The 17,347-nt window shown below is 51.4% G+C and overlaps 6 protein-coding genes across 6 annotated transcripts; 2 read left to right on the top strand and 4 right to left on the bottom strand.

Moving 5' to 3' along the window:
* Window positions 1–53: 53 nt before the first annotated feature.
* TrAFT101_003454 (uncharacterized protein) lies at window positions 54–380 on the bottom strand (the record flags this gene model as incomplete). The annotated part of the gene is made up of 1 exon (XM_066126890.1): window positions 54–380. The coding sequence occupies one exon, from the start codon at window positions 378–380 to the stop codon at window positions 54–56; it is 327 nt and encodes a 108-aa protein (XP_065982997.1).
* Window positions 381–2,845: 2,465 nt separating this feature from the next.
* On the top strand, window positions 2,846–5,767 carry TrAFT101_003453 (uncharacterized protein). The gene is made up of 3 exons (XM_024901673.2): window positions 2,846–3,859; window positions 3,934–5,103; window positions 5,164–5,767. The coding sequence occupies exons 1-3, from the start codon at window positions 3,716–3,718 to the stop codon at window positions 5,590–5,592; spliced, it is 1,743 nt and encodes a 580-aa protein (XP_024766785.1). The 5' UTR covers window positions 2,846–3,715; the 3' UTR covers window positions 5,593–5,767.
* A 169-nt stretch (window positions 5,768–5,936) lies between these two features.
* On the bottom strand, window positions 5,937–9,597 carry TrAFT101_003452 (uncharacterized protein). The gene is made up of 4 exons (XM_024901674.2): window positions 7,261–9,597; window positions 6,926–7,193; window positions 6,762–6,871; window positions 5,937–6,700 (listed from the first exon to the last, which is right to left on the bottom strand). Exons 1-4 carry the CDS (start codon window positions 9,260–9,262, stop codon window positions 6,339–6,341), a joined length of 2,742 nt encoding a protein of 913 aa, XP_024766786.1. The 5' UTR covers window positions 9,263–9,597; the 3' UTR covers window positions 5,937–6,338.
* A 1,542-nt stretch (window positions 9,598–11,139) lies between these two features.
* On the top strand, window positions 11,140–12,923 carry TrAFT101_003451 (uncharacterized protein). The gene is made up of 2 exons (XM_024903213.2): window positions 11,140–11,518; window positions 11,646–12,923. The coding sequence occupies exons 1-2, from the start codon at window positions 11,282–11,284 to the stop codon at window positions 11,712–11,714; spliced, it is 306 nt and encodes a 101-aa protein (XP_024766788.1). The 5' UTR covers window positions 11,140–11,281; the 3' UTR covers window positions 11,715–12,923.
* On the bottom strand, window positions 12,197–14,713 carry TrAFT101_003450 (uncharacterized protein; the record flags this gene model as incomplete). Its single annotated transcript, XM_024909321.1, has 2 exons — window positions 12,197–14,571; window positions 14,638–14,713. 2 exons carry the CDS (start codon window positions 14,711–14,713, stop codon window positions 12,197–12,199), a joined length of 2,451 nt encoding a protein of 816 aa, XP_024766789.1.
* A 721-nt stretch (window positions 14,714–15,434) lies between these two features.
* COX19 (Cytochrome c oxidase assembly protein cox19) lies at window positions 15,435–15,973 on the bottom strand (the record flags this gene model as incomplete). The annotated part of the gene is made up of 4 exons (XM_024903214.1): window positions 15,435–15,543; window positions 15,608–15,722; window positions 15,821–15,855; window positions 15,924–15,973. The coding sequence occupies 4 exons, from the start codon at window positions 15,971–15,973 to the stop codon at window positions 15,435–15,437; spliced, it is 309 nt and encodes a 102-aa protein (XP_024766790.1).
* Window positions 15,974–17,347: the final 1,374 nt, after the last annotated feature.

Here is a 17,347-nt window from a genome sequence, read left to right as displayed (position 1 = left end):
GCACTTGTTTACCGACAGCGAAACTTTCCATTATACGTTTGGAGAATTCTTTATTATGGGCTGCTCGCTCCCATTTTTCCTGTGGGAGTGAATGTCTTCAGAGTTTCCACGTGCCCCGAGAGCCGTCGAACTCGAAGTCCTTGCTCTGATACCATAGCAGCGCTGGTACCCAAGAAGGTTCTATCATCTTCCGAGCCTAAGAAGGGATCTATTTCTGGAGGAATAAATACAACGTTTTCCTCGAGGATGAAGAGTAAATAAGGCTTGCAATGACGTCCAGCGCCAGTGAAGGGAATTGGACTTCTTCGACGTATCGTATAAAAAAATGGTGCTTCTTTATTATCTGACTTTTCGCCGTGAAAAGATATGAAAAAAATCATGCCCCCTCTCCAAGAACTAAATTCCTAGCCGTCTCTTGAGCAGATTCTAATTTCCCTACCCATTCGTTTGCTCCCTACTTGCCATGCAAGATCTAGCTCACCAGATGCTCGTGTACCTTGGCTTACGAGACTGGTAATACCTTACCCTAACAGGATACGACATACGAGCAGTAGTATTATGATATAATCTAGCGTTTCGTGGCTAGAGAAAGTCTGCGATAATAGAGCTGGTAGGCATTACATGATGTTTAAGCTGCCTGAAATATACAGTGACAAGCTGCGAGGTATCGATAATGCTTTGGCTGCGGGTCGTATTCCATACATACTCTACAATGTGAGATGCGGCAAGGCATTGATGGCTACCACTCAAGCTTCTTTTACAATAGACCTGCTGAAAATCCTATTTGGCGATTTCAATCATATGTAGGTACACGATGCACATAAGTCATGAACGGAGCTTAAAATCTAGTAATTAGCAGATTGCCGGATCGAAAGAAGCTAAATACTAGCCATCTGCGTACAGCTCTACTATTGCACCCACTATTACATACTACCTTACAGATTGGATATCTTATCTAAACAAGTGGTTTCTACAGCGTCTCATGTTGCTCAATATATAAGGAGCACTTTTATTCTTTTTTTGGTATAAGTCTAGCGTCTTGTTCCCAATTTTTGTGTTCTTTCATTTTCCAGTCTTTAAAAAAAAAGTGGCTCTTCAATCACACACCTTAGTAGTTGACTGGTGAGCCAAGAGATACTATGTAGATTGAGGGTCTATCCAAAGGACCAGTCATAAGATATACTTGCAAGGGATCTTCGCTGCCATATCCAAATCAGTACAGTTCAGCAGAAGGAGCTCTTCAAACAAGCGTTCTTTCGCGAGTTGGCTAGCATCATGTATCCTTGAATGGCGAATGGCTGGAGATCACGGTACCACGAGCCAGTGTTACATGCCGCGTCGCCGAAGGCGTCCATGCCTGTGCAGCGCTATAAAGTGTAACCTAACAAGAAGGTGGTAAACGCCTGGCGGGCTAAGCATCGTCGGATGGCTCCTCAGGTCTGCTGCAAATAGCAATAGCACAGCTCCGTACTGCTGCTGCTGGCAATGTGGTCTCAGCGCCAGGGCAGCAATATGTCCTGCATATCATCGCACCCACCACAAGAGGGGTCAGGGAAGTGAGGTTACCACGACGCCAAGGGTAGGATGTGTTATATAAGTACGTGCAAGGATGAGTTAGTGAATACCACCAGCAGTACCTAATGAGCACTACTCCGTCCTGCTGTATGTAACTCTCCAGTGGCTCCCCGATAAGAGCATCAGAGATGCCGTGCCGGGCCTCTACAAGTATATCCAGATACTAGTTCAATTCATGGGTCCATTGGGCCTTTTGTCGATATAGGCTATAGGCAGGGGCCTTGATAACCAAGAGACTGGAGCCGTTGTTATGCACGGAGCAACTCTGCTCCGCATGGGCCAGTAAAACAACGGTATACCAACATCTTACGATGTCGTGTAGGAATTGTAAAGACTCTGTGCCATGGTTTAGTTTAGTAATTAATAGAGCAGCACACAGAGGCGCATACAAGATAGCTACCTGCCTACTAACGCGAGGAAATACGAAGGAATAGTACACATGTAGTACATAGTAAGCTGCCAGCGTGTGTGGTGGTACTGGCAATTTAACTCGCGCCCTGCAGAGCCAGCTACAGAGGTTGAAATTAGCACTTCACTCTGCCCGCATCAGTGCAACATTGTCCGTCAGCCTCACAAAGCAGCCCAGCTGTCTCTCATGCTCATTTCCACCGGCCCTTGTCCCAGTCCAGCCCCCCCCCCCCATCGGCCCCGCAAAATATCCCGGCAAACCACCGACGTTGTAAATGAATCCTGACAGATGCCTGATGCGGACTAAGACATGACATAAGCAAATGATGGGGGTTGTGTGGCGGCCCGGACCAACGCTTCTCCGCCTGCTGATTGGCTCGCGATAACGGCCCGTGGAGAGGCGTCCCCGCACGACGATCGCATTCAGGGATTCTCCAAGCCATTTCGCTGTCTTAGCGACCCGGCGCTGGCCAAAGGGACGGCGAGAAAGAAGCAGAGCAAAGTCCCGGGGTCTCAGCGGCACACGGGGAGAATCGCACCAGCTGATTACCGAGCGACGCCACAAAGAAAGAAAGCAACGTCGGAGCTGCTTTGGGGTTCTGCCCACCCAGCGGCCGGATGGACCAAATGACCTCTCGATGAATGGATGGCGTGTAGCACTGCAGCTTCAGCTTCTGGCCTCGATCGTTCTATCGCTTCGACTTTGCTTTGCATTGTCCAGGGACCGCGCTGACCCCTTTGACACGGCCCAAGGAGAAGAAAATGGATTTCTTGTACGGAGTACTGAGCACCAGATACCGGCACATACCTGGCCAGCCATTGGCCGCCACAGTCAGCACTCTGCTGATGATGGCCCCGGGGGAACCTAGATCTCTAGTCAGATCCTGGCCCCTGGGTATCATTGTCTGTGTTTCAAGTTGCCAGCGGCATTCGGAGCACGGAGCATTATGTACTTGCAGGGTGGAACTGCCATTTTACCCGACTTGCCAGCATTGGGCTGAGACCCTTTGACAGAGTTCCAGAGTCGCCAATTGTGCGTCCATGCTGCTTCATCGTTTTCTTTTCGACACGAGCATTGGTCGTTGTCTCTTTTAGCTCCTCTTGCCAAGCATTCTTTGAGGAATCAAATGCAGCTCTTAGTGACAAAGATGCACGTTGGTTGCTAGACATGCGGAGTGCTGCATCCCGTGAACACCACCAAGAAAAAAAAAGTTCATTAACGTAACGTTGCGCGCCCAAAACCACCCAAGTCGACTCGGCCCCGGCAGAACGCCACAGCTTCATTATCAACAGGGAGGTCTCCTCCATCTTCGGAGTGCATGCAGCCAACGCTCAGCCTCAGCTTCTGTCCAGCAGCCAGGCATTCCCAGTCTGCTGGCTGCCGACCTGCCGAGCCGCCGGCGCTGGTCCCTGGTATGGACAGGCTCGCGCGTGCCAGGTAGCATTGGCCACTGGATCATCGACCTTGCTGGCTTGTCGCGTGTCAGGGGGCCGTGCTCCCGTCCAGCCCACAACGGCTGCTTCTTTGGGACGCATGTCGATTTGGAAATCCGCACATCCCTTGAATGAACCGCGTCTTGCCATCGGCTGGCCAGGTATTTAAATATTTGGCTGGCCCCGCGTCTTTGGGAATGGTAGTTCTAGTAGCGCTGGCAGGACTGCTTTGAGAATCCTGGAACGCACCATAGATCCGACCAATTGATAGTATTGCCATCCGCCTCGGTCGTCCATCATGCTGCCCAAGGCGATCCTCGCGGTTGCCGCACTAGCCTTCAGCCCTGCAAATGCGCTGTGGCCCATTCCCCAGAAGATCACTACTGGAGACAGCGTTCTCTTCATTGACGAGGCTGTGAGAGTGACTTATAATGGAGTACCGGTATGTGATTGAGATAATACGCCTTGTTTTTGGTAAATTTCGATAGATCGCCATGGCTCACACTCTGGTGATAGATTATCACAATCGGCTACAACCCACCTGCCGGTTCCAACTTCAACAGCAAGGAGATTGTTCAAGGCGCCGTCTCGCGAACCTTCCAGTCCATTTTCAACACCAACTTTGTGCCATGGAAGCTGAACCCCCGCAACAGCAACTTTGAGCCGAAGCTGGCCCCCCTGAACCGAATCCAGACCATTGCGATTGAGCAGACTGGAAAGGATACCGCAACCACCTTCAAGCCGCGCGCTGGAGACGTTGATGAGTCCTACAGCCTGACCGTGTCCAAGAATGGACAAGTCAACATCAGTGCCAAGTCCTCTACCGGTATCCTGCACGCTCTCGAGACCTTCTCCCAGCTCTTCTACCAGCACTCTGCCGGACACTACTTCTACACGACTCAAGTGCCCGTGTCCATCCAGGACTCGCCCAACTACCCTCACCGAGGCGTTATGCTTGATCTTGCCCGTACCTACCAGACGGTCGCTGATATCAAGAGGACCATTGACGCCATGTCCTGGAACAAGCTCAACCGTCTGCACTTGCACATCACCGACTCCCAGTCGTGGCCTCTGGTGATCCCTTCACTGCCTAAGCTGTCTCAGGAGGGCGCCTACCACCCAAGCCTTGTCTATTCCCCCGCCGACCTTGCAGGCATTTTCCAATACGGTGTTGACCGCGGTGTTGAGGTCATCACCGAAATCGACATGCCTGGTCACATTGGCGTTGTCGAGCTTGCTTACAGTGATCTCATTGTTGCCTACCAAGAGATGCCTTACCAATACTACTGCGCCGAGCCACCCTGCGGCGCCTTCTCTCTCAACGACTCCAAGGTTTACGATTTCGTCGATACCCTGTTTGACGATCTTCTGCCTCGCATCACGCCTTATAGCTCCTACTTCCACACTGGTGGTGATGAACTCAACGCAAACGACTCCATGATCGACCCCCGCCTCAAGACCAACTCGAGCGAAGTGCTGCAGCCTCTGTTGCAAAAGTTTATCTCTCACGCGCACTCCAAGATCCGCGCCCAGGGTCTGTCACCATTTGTCTGGGAGGAGATGGTCACCACCTGGAACCTGACTCTTGGCAGCGACACCGTCGTTCAGTCGTGGCTGGGTGGTGATGCCGTCAAGAACCTGGCTGAGTCTGGCCACAAGGTCATTGACACTGACTACAACTTTTACGTGAGTTTGATGCTTTGAAAAATCCGATATAGCTGGATAATTGCTGACGAAACTATACAGTACCTGGACTGCGGTCGTGGCCAGTGGGTCAACTTCCCCAACGGCGACTCTTTCAACACCTACTACCCCTTTGGTGACTGGTGTGCCCCCACCAAGAACTGGAGGCTCATCTACTCCCATGACCCTGCCAAGGGTGTTTCCAAGGCGAATGCCAAGAACGTCCTCGGAGGAGAGCTTGCCGTCTGGAGTGAGATGATTGACGGCAGCAACATCGACAACATCATCTGGCCCCGTGGCAGTGCCGCAGGTGAGGTCTGGTGGTCTGGTAACGTTGATACCACGACCGGCCAGAACCGCAGCCAGCTTGAGGTGGTGCCTCGCTTGAACGAGTTCCGTGAGCGTATGCTTGCTCGTGGTGTCAACGCCATGCCCATCCAGATGACATACTGCACTCAGCTCAACGCGACGGCTTGCACGCTGTTCTCATAAGGAGTCTAGGATGAGGTTTTGTTTTTTCTTCTATATTTGTTTTAGGTATTATAATTAATGTACAGAGGTAAAAAACCAGGTCTATGGCTTATGAGAAGTTTCGGGGCAATCGGCTTGGAGCAACATATTCTATAATTGTATATAATCTTATTCATTCAATCCCTGAACTACCAACATAACTATAAAGGTAACCATGCCCTGTATGGGTTGTGATTGTCCACCAGGCTTCCAAATCTCAGCAGATGTCCATCAAGTGGCTTCTCCTCTTTGCCTCAGTATACCGAATACAATACTACGGAAGGAACGCCTGCCCAGAAAAGAAGGGATGGAAGAGCAAGGTGATATGGCTTTCATATGATGCTTCTATTATCTGCATGGGTATGGGTATGTAACCGCGTGGATAAAGCCGTCCAACATCTCAACACACACACACACACAATGTATTCCTCTCGTCCATATTCTCGTTTCCTCTCCATTTTTCTTTTTTAATATAAAAAAAAAGTAGAGCAATCTCCCAGCGCTTGTTATGCTTTCTCTCCTTTCCCCCCACCTATTATAAAGTACCATACAACACCTAGAAACATAGCAAGGAGAAAGAAAAAAAATAAAGTAAATCCCATAAAGCCCTTAATTTATCCCAACTGGCCCCGAACAAAGAAAAAATGAAAATTTCACACATGCTATACAGGAGAGAGAGAGAGAGAGAACCTGGGGGTCGGGGAGAATATGATTTGCTGCAGGCAAATTTAGGCAGGTCCAATCACACTCGCGTCGCCAGATGCTGGCTTAACAGACCACAAATCTCGCGACCATCCCATCTCCCGCAATCTCTTGCTGCCAGAGCCAGATGGCCTCTTCTCGCCGGTGGCAATGGCCAGCGCTTTGCTGCAGGCTGCAAAGGCCTCGACGAGCTCCGTCATGCGACTAGCGTCTTGGAAGGCGTCTTTGAGGTCTGAATCGCGCTCTGCTACCAGGGATGCGAGCTCCATACACTCCAGCAGGTTATCTCGGGACAGGCCAGTGCCGGCAAATTGAAGAGCGCTGATGTACGCCAAGACGGCCTCTGGCAAGTATGCAGCTCGAATGTCTCGCAACTCTACGTCTCCACCTGTAACACCAAATACGTTAGTTATCTGAAGTCAAATATTGAAACCATCACAAGAACATACCCTTGATTGCCGGTATCAGCCATCCCTTCAGCAAGGGCTTCATAAAATCTTTGACGTTCTTGATGCCCTCGCTGGCTTGGCCCCAGAAGTCCCGGTCTCCATGAGTGAGTCTGGCCGAAAGTTAGTCAAACATATTTCAGACATTTAGAATAGTAGTCGCATACTCAGTCGAGAGAATCATCAGTGAGGCTACTGTCTCCAAGGCATCCAAAGCCTTGACGAGAGCTTCGAGCGCACGGAAATTTCGCGCTTCTGCCATGACTCGCTCGGGGTTCATATTGGAAATTTCGCTACGCTCCAGCAGCCTGGCCCAGAAGTCGACATCCTCATACCACACATCATCAGTTTCTTCCTGCCCAGATATCCCTTGAATGATCTTGTCAAATGAAATCTTTTCCAGGAGCCGGCGGGCTGCTCCCAGGTTCGCGCTTCCTGTCAAGATATCAGTCATATAGTCCTATCTCATGTCATGTCATGTCATGCAAACAATTTTACGTACGCAAGAAGAACTTGTAAACCTTTGTTCCCGTGGAAAAGACTTCGGGCCACATCCCATCTACCATCATAAGCCACTCCAATGCACATATGACCCGGTCGTGGTCATTCTGCACAACACCCTCCTCATAACCAAAGAAGTCTGCCTTGATCAATTTTCCAAATTGTGGTGTGGAGGGAGCATCGCTGATGATGCTGAATGAGGCTTGCTGGCGAGCTTTCTCTCCCAAAGCGTCGTAAAAGAGCCATACCTGCCTCTCTACAAACTTCAACACGTCGATTCCAGCCTTCTTTATCAGTTTCAGCTGTAGCAGACGCTGTTCAGGATCCTCTTCGTGAATTAGATTCCAGCTCAGAACGTCGTACTGCCTTGGCGCCTGTAGTATTGAGCAATACAGAGGGATGAGCTCTTGGAGACCAGCGCGGCGCAAGTAGTCGGTATACCCCGCTAGAATACTTTCCTGGCCAGATAACCACTGCGGCGGCGTTAAAGAGCCAGAGATGATTCCCTGGGCAGAGTTGAGCTTCTCCATTAGTGTGGTGATCACAAAGATGTGGGACACAAGACGGAGCCCTTGATGCTGATCCAGGCTAAAGTACTTCTTCTTCACAATAGTAGGGTCGATGGCCTTGGAAGAAGGCAGAAGAATGGATTGGCCGTTCGAATTTGCATCCGCAGTCATGACGAGGCCTTGTTCGTACAAGTGACGCCCGACTTCTTTAGCAATGAACGCGGCTTGCAGAGCTTTACTGGGCTCTGTTGCCTCGTCGCGGACCCTTTCCTGTGACTCTAGCGAGCGAACGAGTCTCTTTTCAACGCCTCGTGGGTCTCCCAAAAACTGAACGGCATCAAAGGAGGCAAAATTTTGGGTCAAAGTCGAGCTCATATTTGGTGAGCATCGGCTCAGTACATAAGTGTCGAACTGCGTTCGCAAGAGGGCGTTGTAATTGGCAAAGAGGAAGTCGTCCCATCTCCTGGCAATCTTCTCAACACTGCTAATGTCGCCCGAGAGCAAGCCATATACCGCACGCTCATAATCATCCGAGCCTCCCTGACGAGCCAGGGCAAAGCACGTGCGTCTCCAGAGAGCCAGCGATTCAGGTTTCAAGTCATCGACAGGGGCGGTGTTGTCATCAACGGAGAGAGGCATGGCAGACATGGAAACAGCGCGCCACATTTCGGTGCGCTCTTGGCACCACTCACGCAGCTCTTCCAGGCTGCTGCCACGACGAAGGTGTTCAAAGCAGCCCAGCCAAATAGCACGCTCAAAGTACTCGTCTGCGGGTTCGAGTTTCCGTCCTTGACGAGTAATAGCATCGGGATCCAGCTGCGTAATCAGAGGGGCGCCGTCCTTGCCAACGTGGGACTCCATGACTTTAGGACCCTGGTTATCCAGTAGACCGTGCCATGCCGTCAGGTTCTTGCGTAGCTTGATAGTTGCTCGGGTGTGGAGCCAGCCATGAGCAACGATATCCCCCCTGTCGGCTTGCTTCAGGAGATCTCGTGCCAGATCATCAATATCTGGGCCAGCAGCCGCATTACTCTGAAGCCACTGGAGAACTGCGTGGCGCTCCTGAGCTGTAGGATCCGCAAGAAGGAACTCGAGTAGCATATCGGACTGCGTCGAGCCTGTTTCTATTGACGGCCGATCGTTGGCATTCGATTCTGGCGCCGCGTATCGTAGTGGTAACAGTCGTCGAATTAAATCCCAGGTCTGCACTTCCTTCTCCAGCTGCTTAATCTCATCATCCTCTCCAGAGAGGCCATCTGCCGTCTCGATCTCATCGGCATCCATGTCTACATCGTCATAGCCGCTGCGAGCTCGCTTCGGCCGCGCCTGTTGCAGCCGTCGGGATGCATTTTCGTAGTATTTTCGGGGGAGGTCGAGAAGTCGGGCTCGTTTGTCTTCTAGCGACAGGAATGGCGAGAGGCAGTTGTCAAGGGCGTTGGCAAACTCTTCCACCTCGGGGCCGACATTGAGGTCGTCCAACAGCCCTTGCTCCATGGCGATTATCGAGCCGCGCACGTCCAGTGCCTACACGATGCTAAAGAATATCGAAGGGAGGAAAAAATCACACGTCCAGTGCCGCTCGATGTATGGATCTCGCCGCGCAAAGCGTCCCAACCAGGCGATCGCTGTAAAGTCTGGCTGGGGTCCAAGTGCCGACTTTTCAGGGCGTTGGCCTTGGCCGCATAACACGAATGGACGTCGTAATTGGGTCTTCCAGAGAAGTCGACGTCGCTACTGTAGTCGAGGACTTCTCCGTCGATTAAGGGCGTTTGATATGCGGCCTGGCGAGATCGTGGACTGCTCAGCGCAGAAATTCAGTAGCTCTCAATATTTTGTTGCTTCAAGGCGCGCTTGAGCTTCCACACGGACGGCCTGCTAGCCTGTGATTGGGTCTCTAGTAGGCTATACCCAGCAGACAGGCCTCTTACATATACAAAAGAAAGTATCCTGTACTATTAGGTAATCGGGAAGTTCCAGCAGCGACCAAGGGTGATTTTTTGGCATACTGCGATATGCAACAAAACGGGGCTCTGTGCTGGTGAATCCCACTACTATTAGTGCAAATTTTCCTCAATTTTTTTTTTCTTCTTTTCTTCTTTTCTTTTCCTCATCATAATGTCATCGGCATTCGTATTAGAGTCTCGGAACAAGACGTCTCGATGCTTGTTCAGGTCCTATAAGGATCTCCTGCGTGCTCAACGATCGCCTAGAAAAATTCGCTCCTCATTAAGTTGCCTGAAATTCTCTACACTGGTTGACATATTATACGATGAGCGTACATTTCTTGATTCCCTTTCCCCCTCTATTCATGTACACTATGTACATTATATCTAGATACACCGTAAAATACTGTGCGTGTCTAAGCGAGCCGCATAGATAATCTGTAATCGTGAAATGTTCACATCTTGTCCCTTCCATGCTTTTATTTGCCTTCTTTCTGCTGCTGAATTTTCAGACGCAGCAGTTTTGGCAATGGGCAGCTGGGGGAGGTTGCGTCGTCGCCATATCGCTGGTAGAATGCTTCACAGCATTCGTATAACGCCTTGACAGCATTTTGACAACGAGTCTCGTTGTAATTGTTCTTGACAAGGCAGTCTGTCGCTAAATCTCAGCTTGGATGTCCTTGCGGTTCGTATGCTCGACCTTCCTGGTCCTAAAACAACAACCTACCCTGGATGGCACACTGGAAATTCAAGGAAAGTCCCTCTCGTCAATATTTGAACTCTCAAAGTGATGCGCATTCCTTGGACTTACTGCTCGTGGATGACACGGTGGACGCGCTTCAACGTCGTCTTTAGGAGATGGCTATAGCAGCCTCAGTGGCTGTGATTAGCTGCCGAACGAAATATCTCACAAATGAGAATGATGCTAAAGTTCAAAAATGCTGAGACATTGAGAACGAACCATAATTAGATGTCCAAGTGAGGAAGCAGATTTCGCAAAGCCAAGAGTGTTAAAACAACCTTCCAATGGCGGAATCAGCCACTAGAAGCCTTCGATTGATGTAGAATAAAGATACGAATGCCGGATTAACTATTCTGTTCCTGCATTTCAAGCCTAAGAATGATAGGTAGTCACTGATGTCATCAGTACCTGTTTCTTGAAGCTTGGCTACGAGGTGCTGCACACTCCGGCATCTCACTACCAGCGCACAGAAAGTGTGACGCCGGGGGCATGTACCTGGCTGTTAACAGCGCTCCAAACTCCCACCTTTAGCAGCGCACAATCACTGAAGCCCAGCCGTGCAGGACACTGTACCTGTACTTCCACCCTCAGCCGCCCAATCAGAAGCCTCTCTCCCCACTTCTTCCATAGAAGCCTTTGGGCGCCTTCTTCCGTCGCCCTTCTATCGCATCACTTCTCGCGGCGCCTAATTTCTTTTCCTCTAAGCCACTTCTTTCTCTTCTCTTTCCCTCTAGCGATACCCCCAAACCCAACAAAGAGAATCCTTCCCAGTACGAACGAGGAAAAAAACTGAGAACCAAAAAAAGAAGAGAAAAACACGCCACAATCATGTCTGAAAACGATGCGAACCAGTCCCCCGTCGACCGACAGGACCCCCCTCCCAACACCGAGCACCTTAACATCAAGGTCACTGATAACAACAATGAGGTCTTCTTCAAGATCAAGCGCAGCACCAAGCTTGAGAAGCTCATGACGGCCTTCTGCGAGCGCCAGGGCAAGTCTCTGAATTCGGTGCGGTTTCTGTTTGATGGCACACGAGTCCAGCCGACGGATACCCCGGACGCGGTATGCCTTTCCTGTTTCGCTGCTTTGCTATGAGCCCCTCTTCTATTGTCTTTACTTTTATTTACGTTTTTTACATCTTCATTGTAACTAACATATCTCTTATTTCTCCCTTGTTCGGAATCTATAGCTCGAGATGGCAGACGGTGACACTCTCGAGGTGCACCAAGAACAAGTTGGAGGACGCCTGCTAGGATGACGACGCCGTGACAGAGGGGAGAAACGACGATGATACTGAGTGTGGGGGAAGGAATAAGCAGAATACGGAAAATGGAAAGACGTTGTGCGCATCTGAGCTGGGTAATTGGGTTCGCATTCTATCCCACATACTATCTACCATGACTTGTGTAATACATTAGAATCAAGAGAGAGAGAGAGAGAGAGAGAGAGAGAGAGAGAGAGAGAGAGAGGGAACTTGGTGTTCTACGATGGCCATTTAGGGCCACATGATTGTTTTCACGCCTGCTCCTCCGTTCATACGACAGTGGCGAACTGTTTCGCAGAGGACGGAAACCATATACGAGGTGAAAATGCAATTACAAGCCAGAAGCCAGGTTTACCTATTTCAACCATTATCCCAACGCTACCGATGCCAGTGTCGCCCCCATCGTATTGAAACGCCTCATCCAAATTCAAAATGCATACACAAAATCCGTTAATGGCTTCATCATGTCATATTGTTTAAAACTTGAGCTCTCTGGCTCTACACTTAGTGCAGAGTATAATTGCCCCCGTCGCAGTCTCTTTGGGAAATATCTGCCCGTCATCAAATCCTCCCTTGCACTCGGCACAGCGGAAGCAGTGCTCATGCCATTCGCCACCAAGTGCTTTGATATACTGGCCAATCACAGCCGCCTTGCACATCTTGCATTTGGGTGCACGACGTTCAGTTCGCTTCGTCTGGCAGTTGATGCACCAAGCATACCCGTCTTTTTCGATATGCGTCATGCCGTGTTCAAACGGATCGCCACACTCGGCACAGAAGAAGTGCCCGTAGTGCCAATGCGCCCCAAGAGCTACGATATGCTCCCCGAGGATGGGGGTCTTGCAGTGCTTACAGCGTGGAGCAAAGAGTTCGTGCCAGTCCAGATGGCAATAGAAGCGGAGGCGGTCATCTCCGTCTTCCGCCATGGTCATGCCAGGCTTCTCATCCAATATCTCTCCCGCCGCGCGACGCCGAATTCTCTCAAGTCGTTCAGCCCGCGATGCATCCGGCTCTGGGCTAATCTCCATGGCCTCAAGACGAGTATTGCAAGTGTAGCAACGGAAGCAATGAGGATGGAACCGCTCAGGGGACCCGGCCAATGCCACGAATTTCCCTTCAATAGGACGCTCACACTGGTTGCAGAGCGTCCCTACTCGGCCAGGGGTGCCAGCGGCGCCTGGAGCTGGAGCTGGAGACCAGTGACCTCGCGATCCCCGACTTCCAGGTGTCGGAAGAGGGCGTGAGCCTCTTACGGGCGAATCCTTTGGCGTCGAAATACTGGGAATCTTGCGGGGTTCTGGCGCTTCGTCCACCGCAATGGAAGGAATGTTAGCCGTGGTCGTTGGTTTCTTCGAAGTCTCTTCTGGTTCCGCTATCGAGATCGACGGCACGCTCGCGCTCGTTTGCGGTCTTGGCCTCGGCGAAGGGTCTTCCGCCACAACGATGCTAGGGATATCCATAGGCCGAGTTGGATTTTGGGCTGTGGACTGAGGCTGGACTTGTGACTGGGACCGGAAGCGGTTTGATGCTGGGGTTGACGGGTTTGGTCGGTCTGAGCTGGCATCAGTGGACGAGGACTCCTCCGGGGCTTTCCAGTTAGCATCGAAGCTTACAATGGGCCTTCCAGGGCTGTCGCTGACTGCGGTAGGTTCCGGTAATTTAGAGCTGCGGTCTTTGAGCCTCATGCTAGTAGCTTCACGGATATCTTGGCCGCGAATCTCAACTCCATTCAAATGCTGTCCATCAGGGAGCGCTTTCGCAGCGGAGACAGGAGCGTTGACTTGATATTGGGCGTTGCGAGATCGTGTTGGGGGATTCCTGTGAATTTCTACCCTATCCAGCCGTTTGGTCGGGCTGGAATCTCCTTGAAAGCGTTGAAAGGGGTTGCGTCTCACAGCATTGGAGGGCTTGGATTTGAGTGAAATGGGTGAATCTTTTTGAGGAGAAGCCGTTGGCGTGGATGCCTCACCCGACTGAGCTTCGGGTTCTTCCCATATCTGATCACCAGAGAAAGGCCGCTCAACTTCTCCGCTAATATTCCTTTTCATACTGCTACGCCGGCCACCCGAGAAACGCCCTCCGACGCTTCCATATGACTTTGCTTTGGTTGGCGACTCTTCGGACTGGGGTGCCTCTTCGGGAGATTCGTTTCTTTTGGGGCTGTTGTCGCCTTCGGATGAAGTTGATGATGGCGATTGCGCTTCAGCATACGAGTTTCTATTTGATTTGTTCGCACCAGTTGACCCACCCCCTTTCACGGTAGCTGCCCGAGCATGCGCGTAGCTGTCCTTTCTAAGGTGTGGTCGATACAGGTACGCACCGTCAGGGGGCCGAGGCTTGACGCCGTGCTGGTGCTCCCACACCAGCTCAGCTGCCTCGTTAAGAGCAGCATTGTAGATGCGAGTCTCATCGTCTTCGATGGCAGGATCGGGGGCAGGGGTATTCTTTCTGCTTTCGCGAAAGTCCATTTCTTCCATGGCATCTCGTAGTGACGACGCTTCTTCTCTTTCCATCCAACGCTGGCCTCGTTCCATGTAGCTAGCTGTAGGCACAACGGTATCTGGCTTCAAGGGAGGCGGCGTTGGACTGGTAGGATAGTAATCACGGCTTCGAGTACTAATCATTGAAATGCGAGTTGAAGCCGTGCTTCCTCCGACGAGGCTGGGCGTGTGTGACTGCGATCGTTGGTGGCCAGCAATGTGAGCAGGAGTGTCTGGCGACGGTGTAGATGCATCGTAGCTGATCTGACTCAGGCTGTTTCGGTTTAGCTGCGGTCGAGTGCTGGGAGGCGGTGGCCGGGCGCCGCTGGGCCTCCCTACGGGCTTGCTTCGAAGATTTGCGAGGTAGTTTGCTGCTCATGACAGTGTAGATTAGCGACCAGCCCGAACCATCGGTCAATCTGCCGCATATGCCGTACCGAATTCGTCTTTGCTCATGTAGGAGGGCGACGGCGGTGTCCCCCTACTCGACTTGACCTCGCCAGATTGCCTCATTTTGTCCTTGACCTTCTTCTCCTTCTTCTCGCAGATCGTCACAATGTAAATAAAAATAAAACGAAAAAAAAGAAAGAAATAAAAAAGATTAGTCTCGGAGGGATGCTACGACAGTTTTATGCGTGCAATGGACGTGCCGTCGCAACACTGGGAGGCCGGCGGTGAACTAGAGAGGTCGCATGCGAGGCGTGACGTTTTGTATGGAAATAAGAAGCGTTAGGTGCTCGGTACTTTGCACCTGTAATCGAGCCAGCAATCGATTTTAGCGGGGGTTGACGGGGCAACCCTTGGCATGTTCCGAGACAACCCCAGACTAAGGTGTCTGTAGCGCTGGCTAGCAGCGCTGTGTGCCTGTAATCTGGACCGCTAGTCGGCAGGACGGTAGCACTAGCCCATCCAGCTCAGATATAACGCCACCAGAGTCTGAGCTGGCATGGCACACACACCACAGCACGGCACAGCACATCACAGCACATCACAGCAAAACAATACGGCCCAAGGCACGGTAAAGGGAGAGAGAGGGGATTTGCTAGCAGGGGGGGGGCTATAATACAGCTGGCGTGGAAAGTTCCAGATCGCCGCCAGAATATGTACAGATACGGTTGGGCAATGTCACCACGGGAACGGCCAATGGCTTTCCCTCCCCTTTTACACTCCATGCTGGCTGCGTGACGACTAGGGGACGCCTGTCTGGCGGCTATGGGGCGCCCACTCGCCTTTGCTACCACCGGAGTTCGCCTTTGACACCCTTTTCTGGCCCTGGGGCCTTTGCCGACGGCTCAGGCTCTTGGTAGCCGAGATTCTTGAAGTCGTCCCGCAACATCAGGTTTCTTAGTTTTGCCGACACGTTAGCCCATATTTTGTCTCACACTCTGCGTCTTGCTTCTTTTTTACCTGTCCATTCTGCACGACAGATACGCCTTGGCCAGGTTGCGGCATTCGTCTTCATTGACGCCGCGAACCTTCTTCATGCAGGCAAGGTAGCTGGTCATTGCCTTCTTGCACTCGCCTATCCAAGACAGATTAGATTAGATTTGATATTTGACGGCGATCTGGGCCATCCAGGAGAGAGCGGCAATTTAGATTGGAAAATTACAACAGGCTTACCATCGTGGTCCAAGGGGAAGCTCCCTCGCTGTGGCCTATGGAGACGGCGGGTCAGCCAACTCCTGAGCTCTAGACGTCAATCCAGCGTCGGGGGAACACGTACGGGGTTGGCCTCGTCTGTGGCAGCGCTCCAGGACTGCCGTATGTGCTCATTTCTCGAGGTGCTGCACCAGGGGCATGTCCCGTTTTCTCTCGACGGTTTTTCGAGACGAGACTTTAAAGCAGCTCTGTCTCGCATGATGGTTGTAGAAGGTGTGGGGCGGGCCCCGATACAGCGGCATGAATCGCTTAGCTAAGCCTGAATGTGCCGCTTAGCAACTCGGGTGGCGAATCAGGTCGCATAGCTGCATATTGGCTTGGCTTGGCCTTTTGACGGCCGTGATTCGGAGGACCTCCTCCGCGCATGCATAAACGGTGGTGCTTCTACTTTGCTACTTACTCTGCTTGTTGCTCTACTGTACCGGCAAAGATCAAGGCGCCACGGGCGTCATGGAAAAGCAATGCATGCTTGACGCAGAAGCCTACACACATCCATCCCTCCCGTGCTCGCATGGCTCCTACGGGGTCTTGGAACGGGCCATTCGCGTTGTGACACACTGCAAGCCAACTCAACCGCTAGCTGCAGGGCTGTCGTGTTCTGTCGACGACTGCAGTATCCACAGGCGCCCAACCAGAGATAACCAAGAATCGGCGGCTGTCTGGTTGGCCAGTTGGAAAGAACCGCGTCTCGCTGCATCAAGTCGTAAAGAATCGTGATGTTGCGCTCCGCCCTCTGCCTGCTTTCCGCCCTTGAGTCATGGATTGTCAACTGGACTAGGATGAATCTTCTGGCGATGCCCAATTTGTGAAGGAGCACAGTCAGGTGAGCGGCGTCTTGCGCAGTTCGATTGATATCTCGTCCGCCAAGAATACAGCCTCCAAGCCTGGAGCCTCATACATCGATGCTGAGGCACTAGTGGATTTACCGAGAATCGCCGCCAGAGCTAATCAAGGATCATGGCTCGATATTCTAACAGCACTTTATGCTGGCCATGGAAACCAGTCAAGAAGCCCTTCTGTGGAACACGCTAGAGCTGACTTTAACCTGAACCACTGGTAGCATCTGTACCACATAATATCGGCTCGCGCATAACACACATATGATGTCGAACTATATCGAGCAGCTGATCAATGCCCTGAAACGTTCGCTCGGAAAATGCTTAAACAAAACACTCCCACTAATGAGTACCTGGTATGCCAGGATGGGCAGAAAAAAGTTAAGAGTAAACAGCACTGTCCCAAAGAATCAAAACCCAGTCGCTTTTGCCGCCCAGGGCCGGCCCTGACGTTTTGCCCAGACAAATACCTAGACTACCAAGCAACTGAAAAAGTAAAAAAGTAAAATCAGAAATTGTCGTATGTGGCAGCACGCCGTCTCCAGTTGGGCTTTCTACTCAATTCTTTAGGTCGTTCAAATGGCTCTTTGTTATCGCCATCTGCTAGGGCGTCTGGCCGAAGGGAGGCGCTGTTTGAGGTTCTGTGTACTGC

Source organism: Trichoderma asperellum, chromosome 2 (assembly GCF_020647865.1).
Source record: "Trichoderma asperellum chromosome 2, complete sequence".
Lineage (NCBI taxonomy): Eukaryota > Fungi > Ascomycota > Sordariomycetes > Hypocreales > Hypocreaceae > Trichoderma > Trichoderma asperellum.
This window is presented reverse-complemented; position numbering and strand designations above follow the sequence as displayed.

Excerpts from the sequence above, each read along its gene's own strand:
- TrAFT101_003453 (XM_024901673.2), top strand. The coding sequence starts at position 3,716 with ATGCTGCCCAAGGCGATCCTCGCGGTTGCCGCACTAGCCTTCAGCCCT. Across the intron at positions 3,860-3,933 it reads TGACTTATAATGGAGTACCG|ATTATCACAATCGGCTACAA; the intron begins GTATGTGATTGA and ends CTCTGGTGATAG. Across the intron at positions 5,104-5,163 it reads ACACTGACTACAACTTTTAC|TACCTGGACTGCGGTCGTGG; the intron begins GTGAGTTTGATG and ends GAAACTATACAG.
- TrAFT101_003452 (XM_024901674.2), bottom strand. The coding sequence starts at position 9,262 with ATGGAGCAAGGGCTGTTGGACGACCTCAATGTCGGCCCCGAGGTGGAA. Across the intron at positions 6,872-6,925 it reads CTGATGATTCTCTCGACTGA|ACTCACTCATGGAGACCGGG; the intron begins GTATGCGACTAC and ends ACTTTCGGCCAG. Across the intron at positions 6,701-6,761 it reads GCTGATACCGGCAATCAAGG|GTGGAGACGTAGAGTTGCGA; the intron begins GTATGTTCTTGT and ends TTGGTGTTACAG.
- TrAFT101_003451 (XM_024903213.2), top strand. The coding sequence starts at position 11,282 with ATGTCTGAAAACGATGCGAACCAGTCCCCCGTCGACCGACAGGACCCC. Across the intron at positions 11,519-11,645 it reads CGACGGATACCCCGGACGCG|CTCGAGATGGCAGACGGTGA; the intron begins GTATGCCTTTCC and ends CGGAATCTATAG.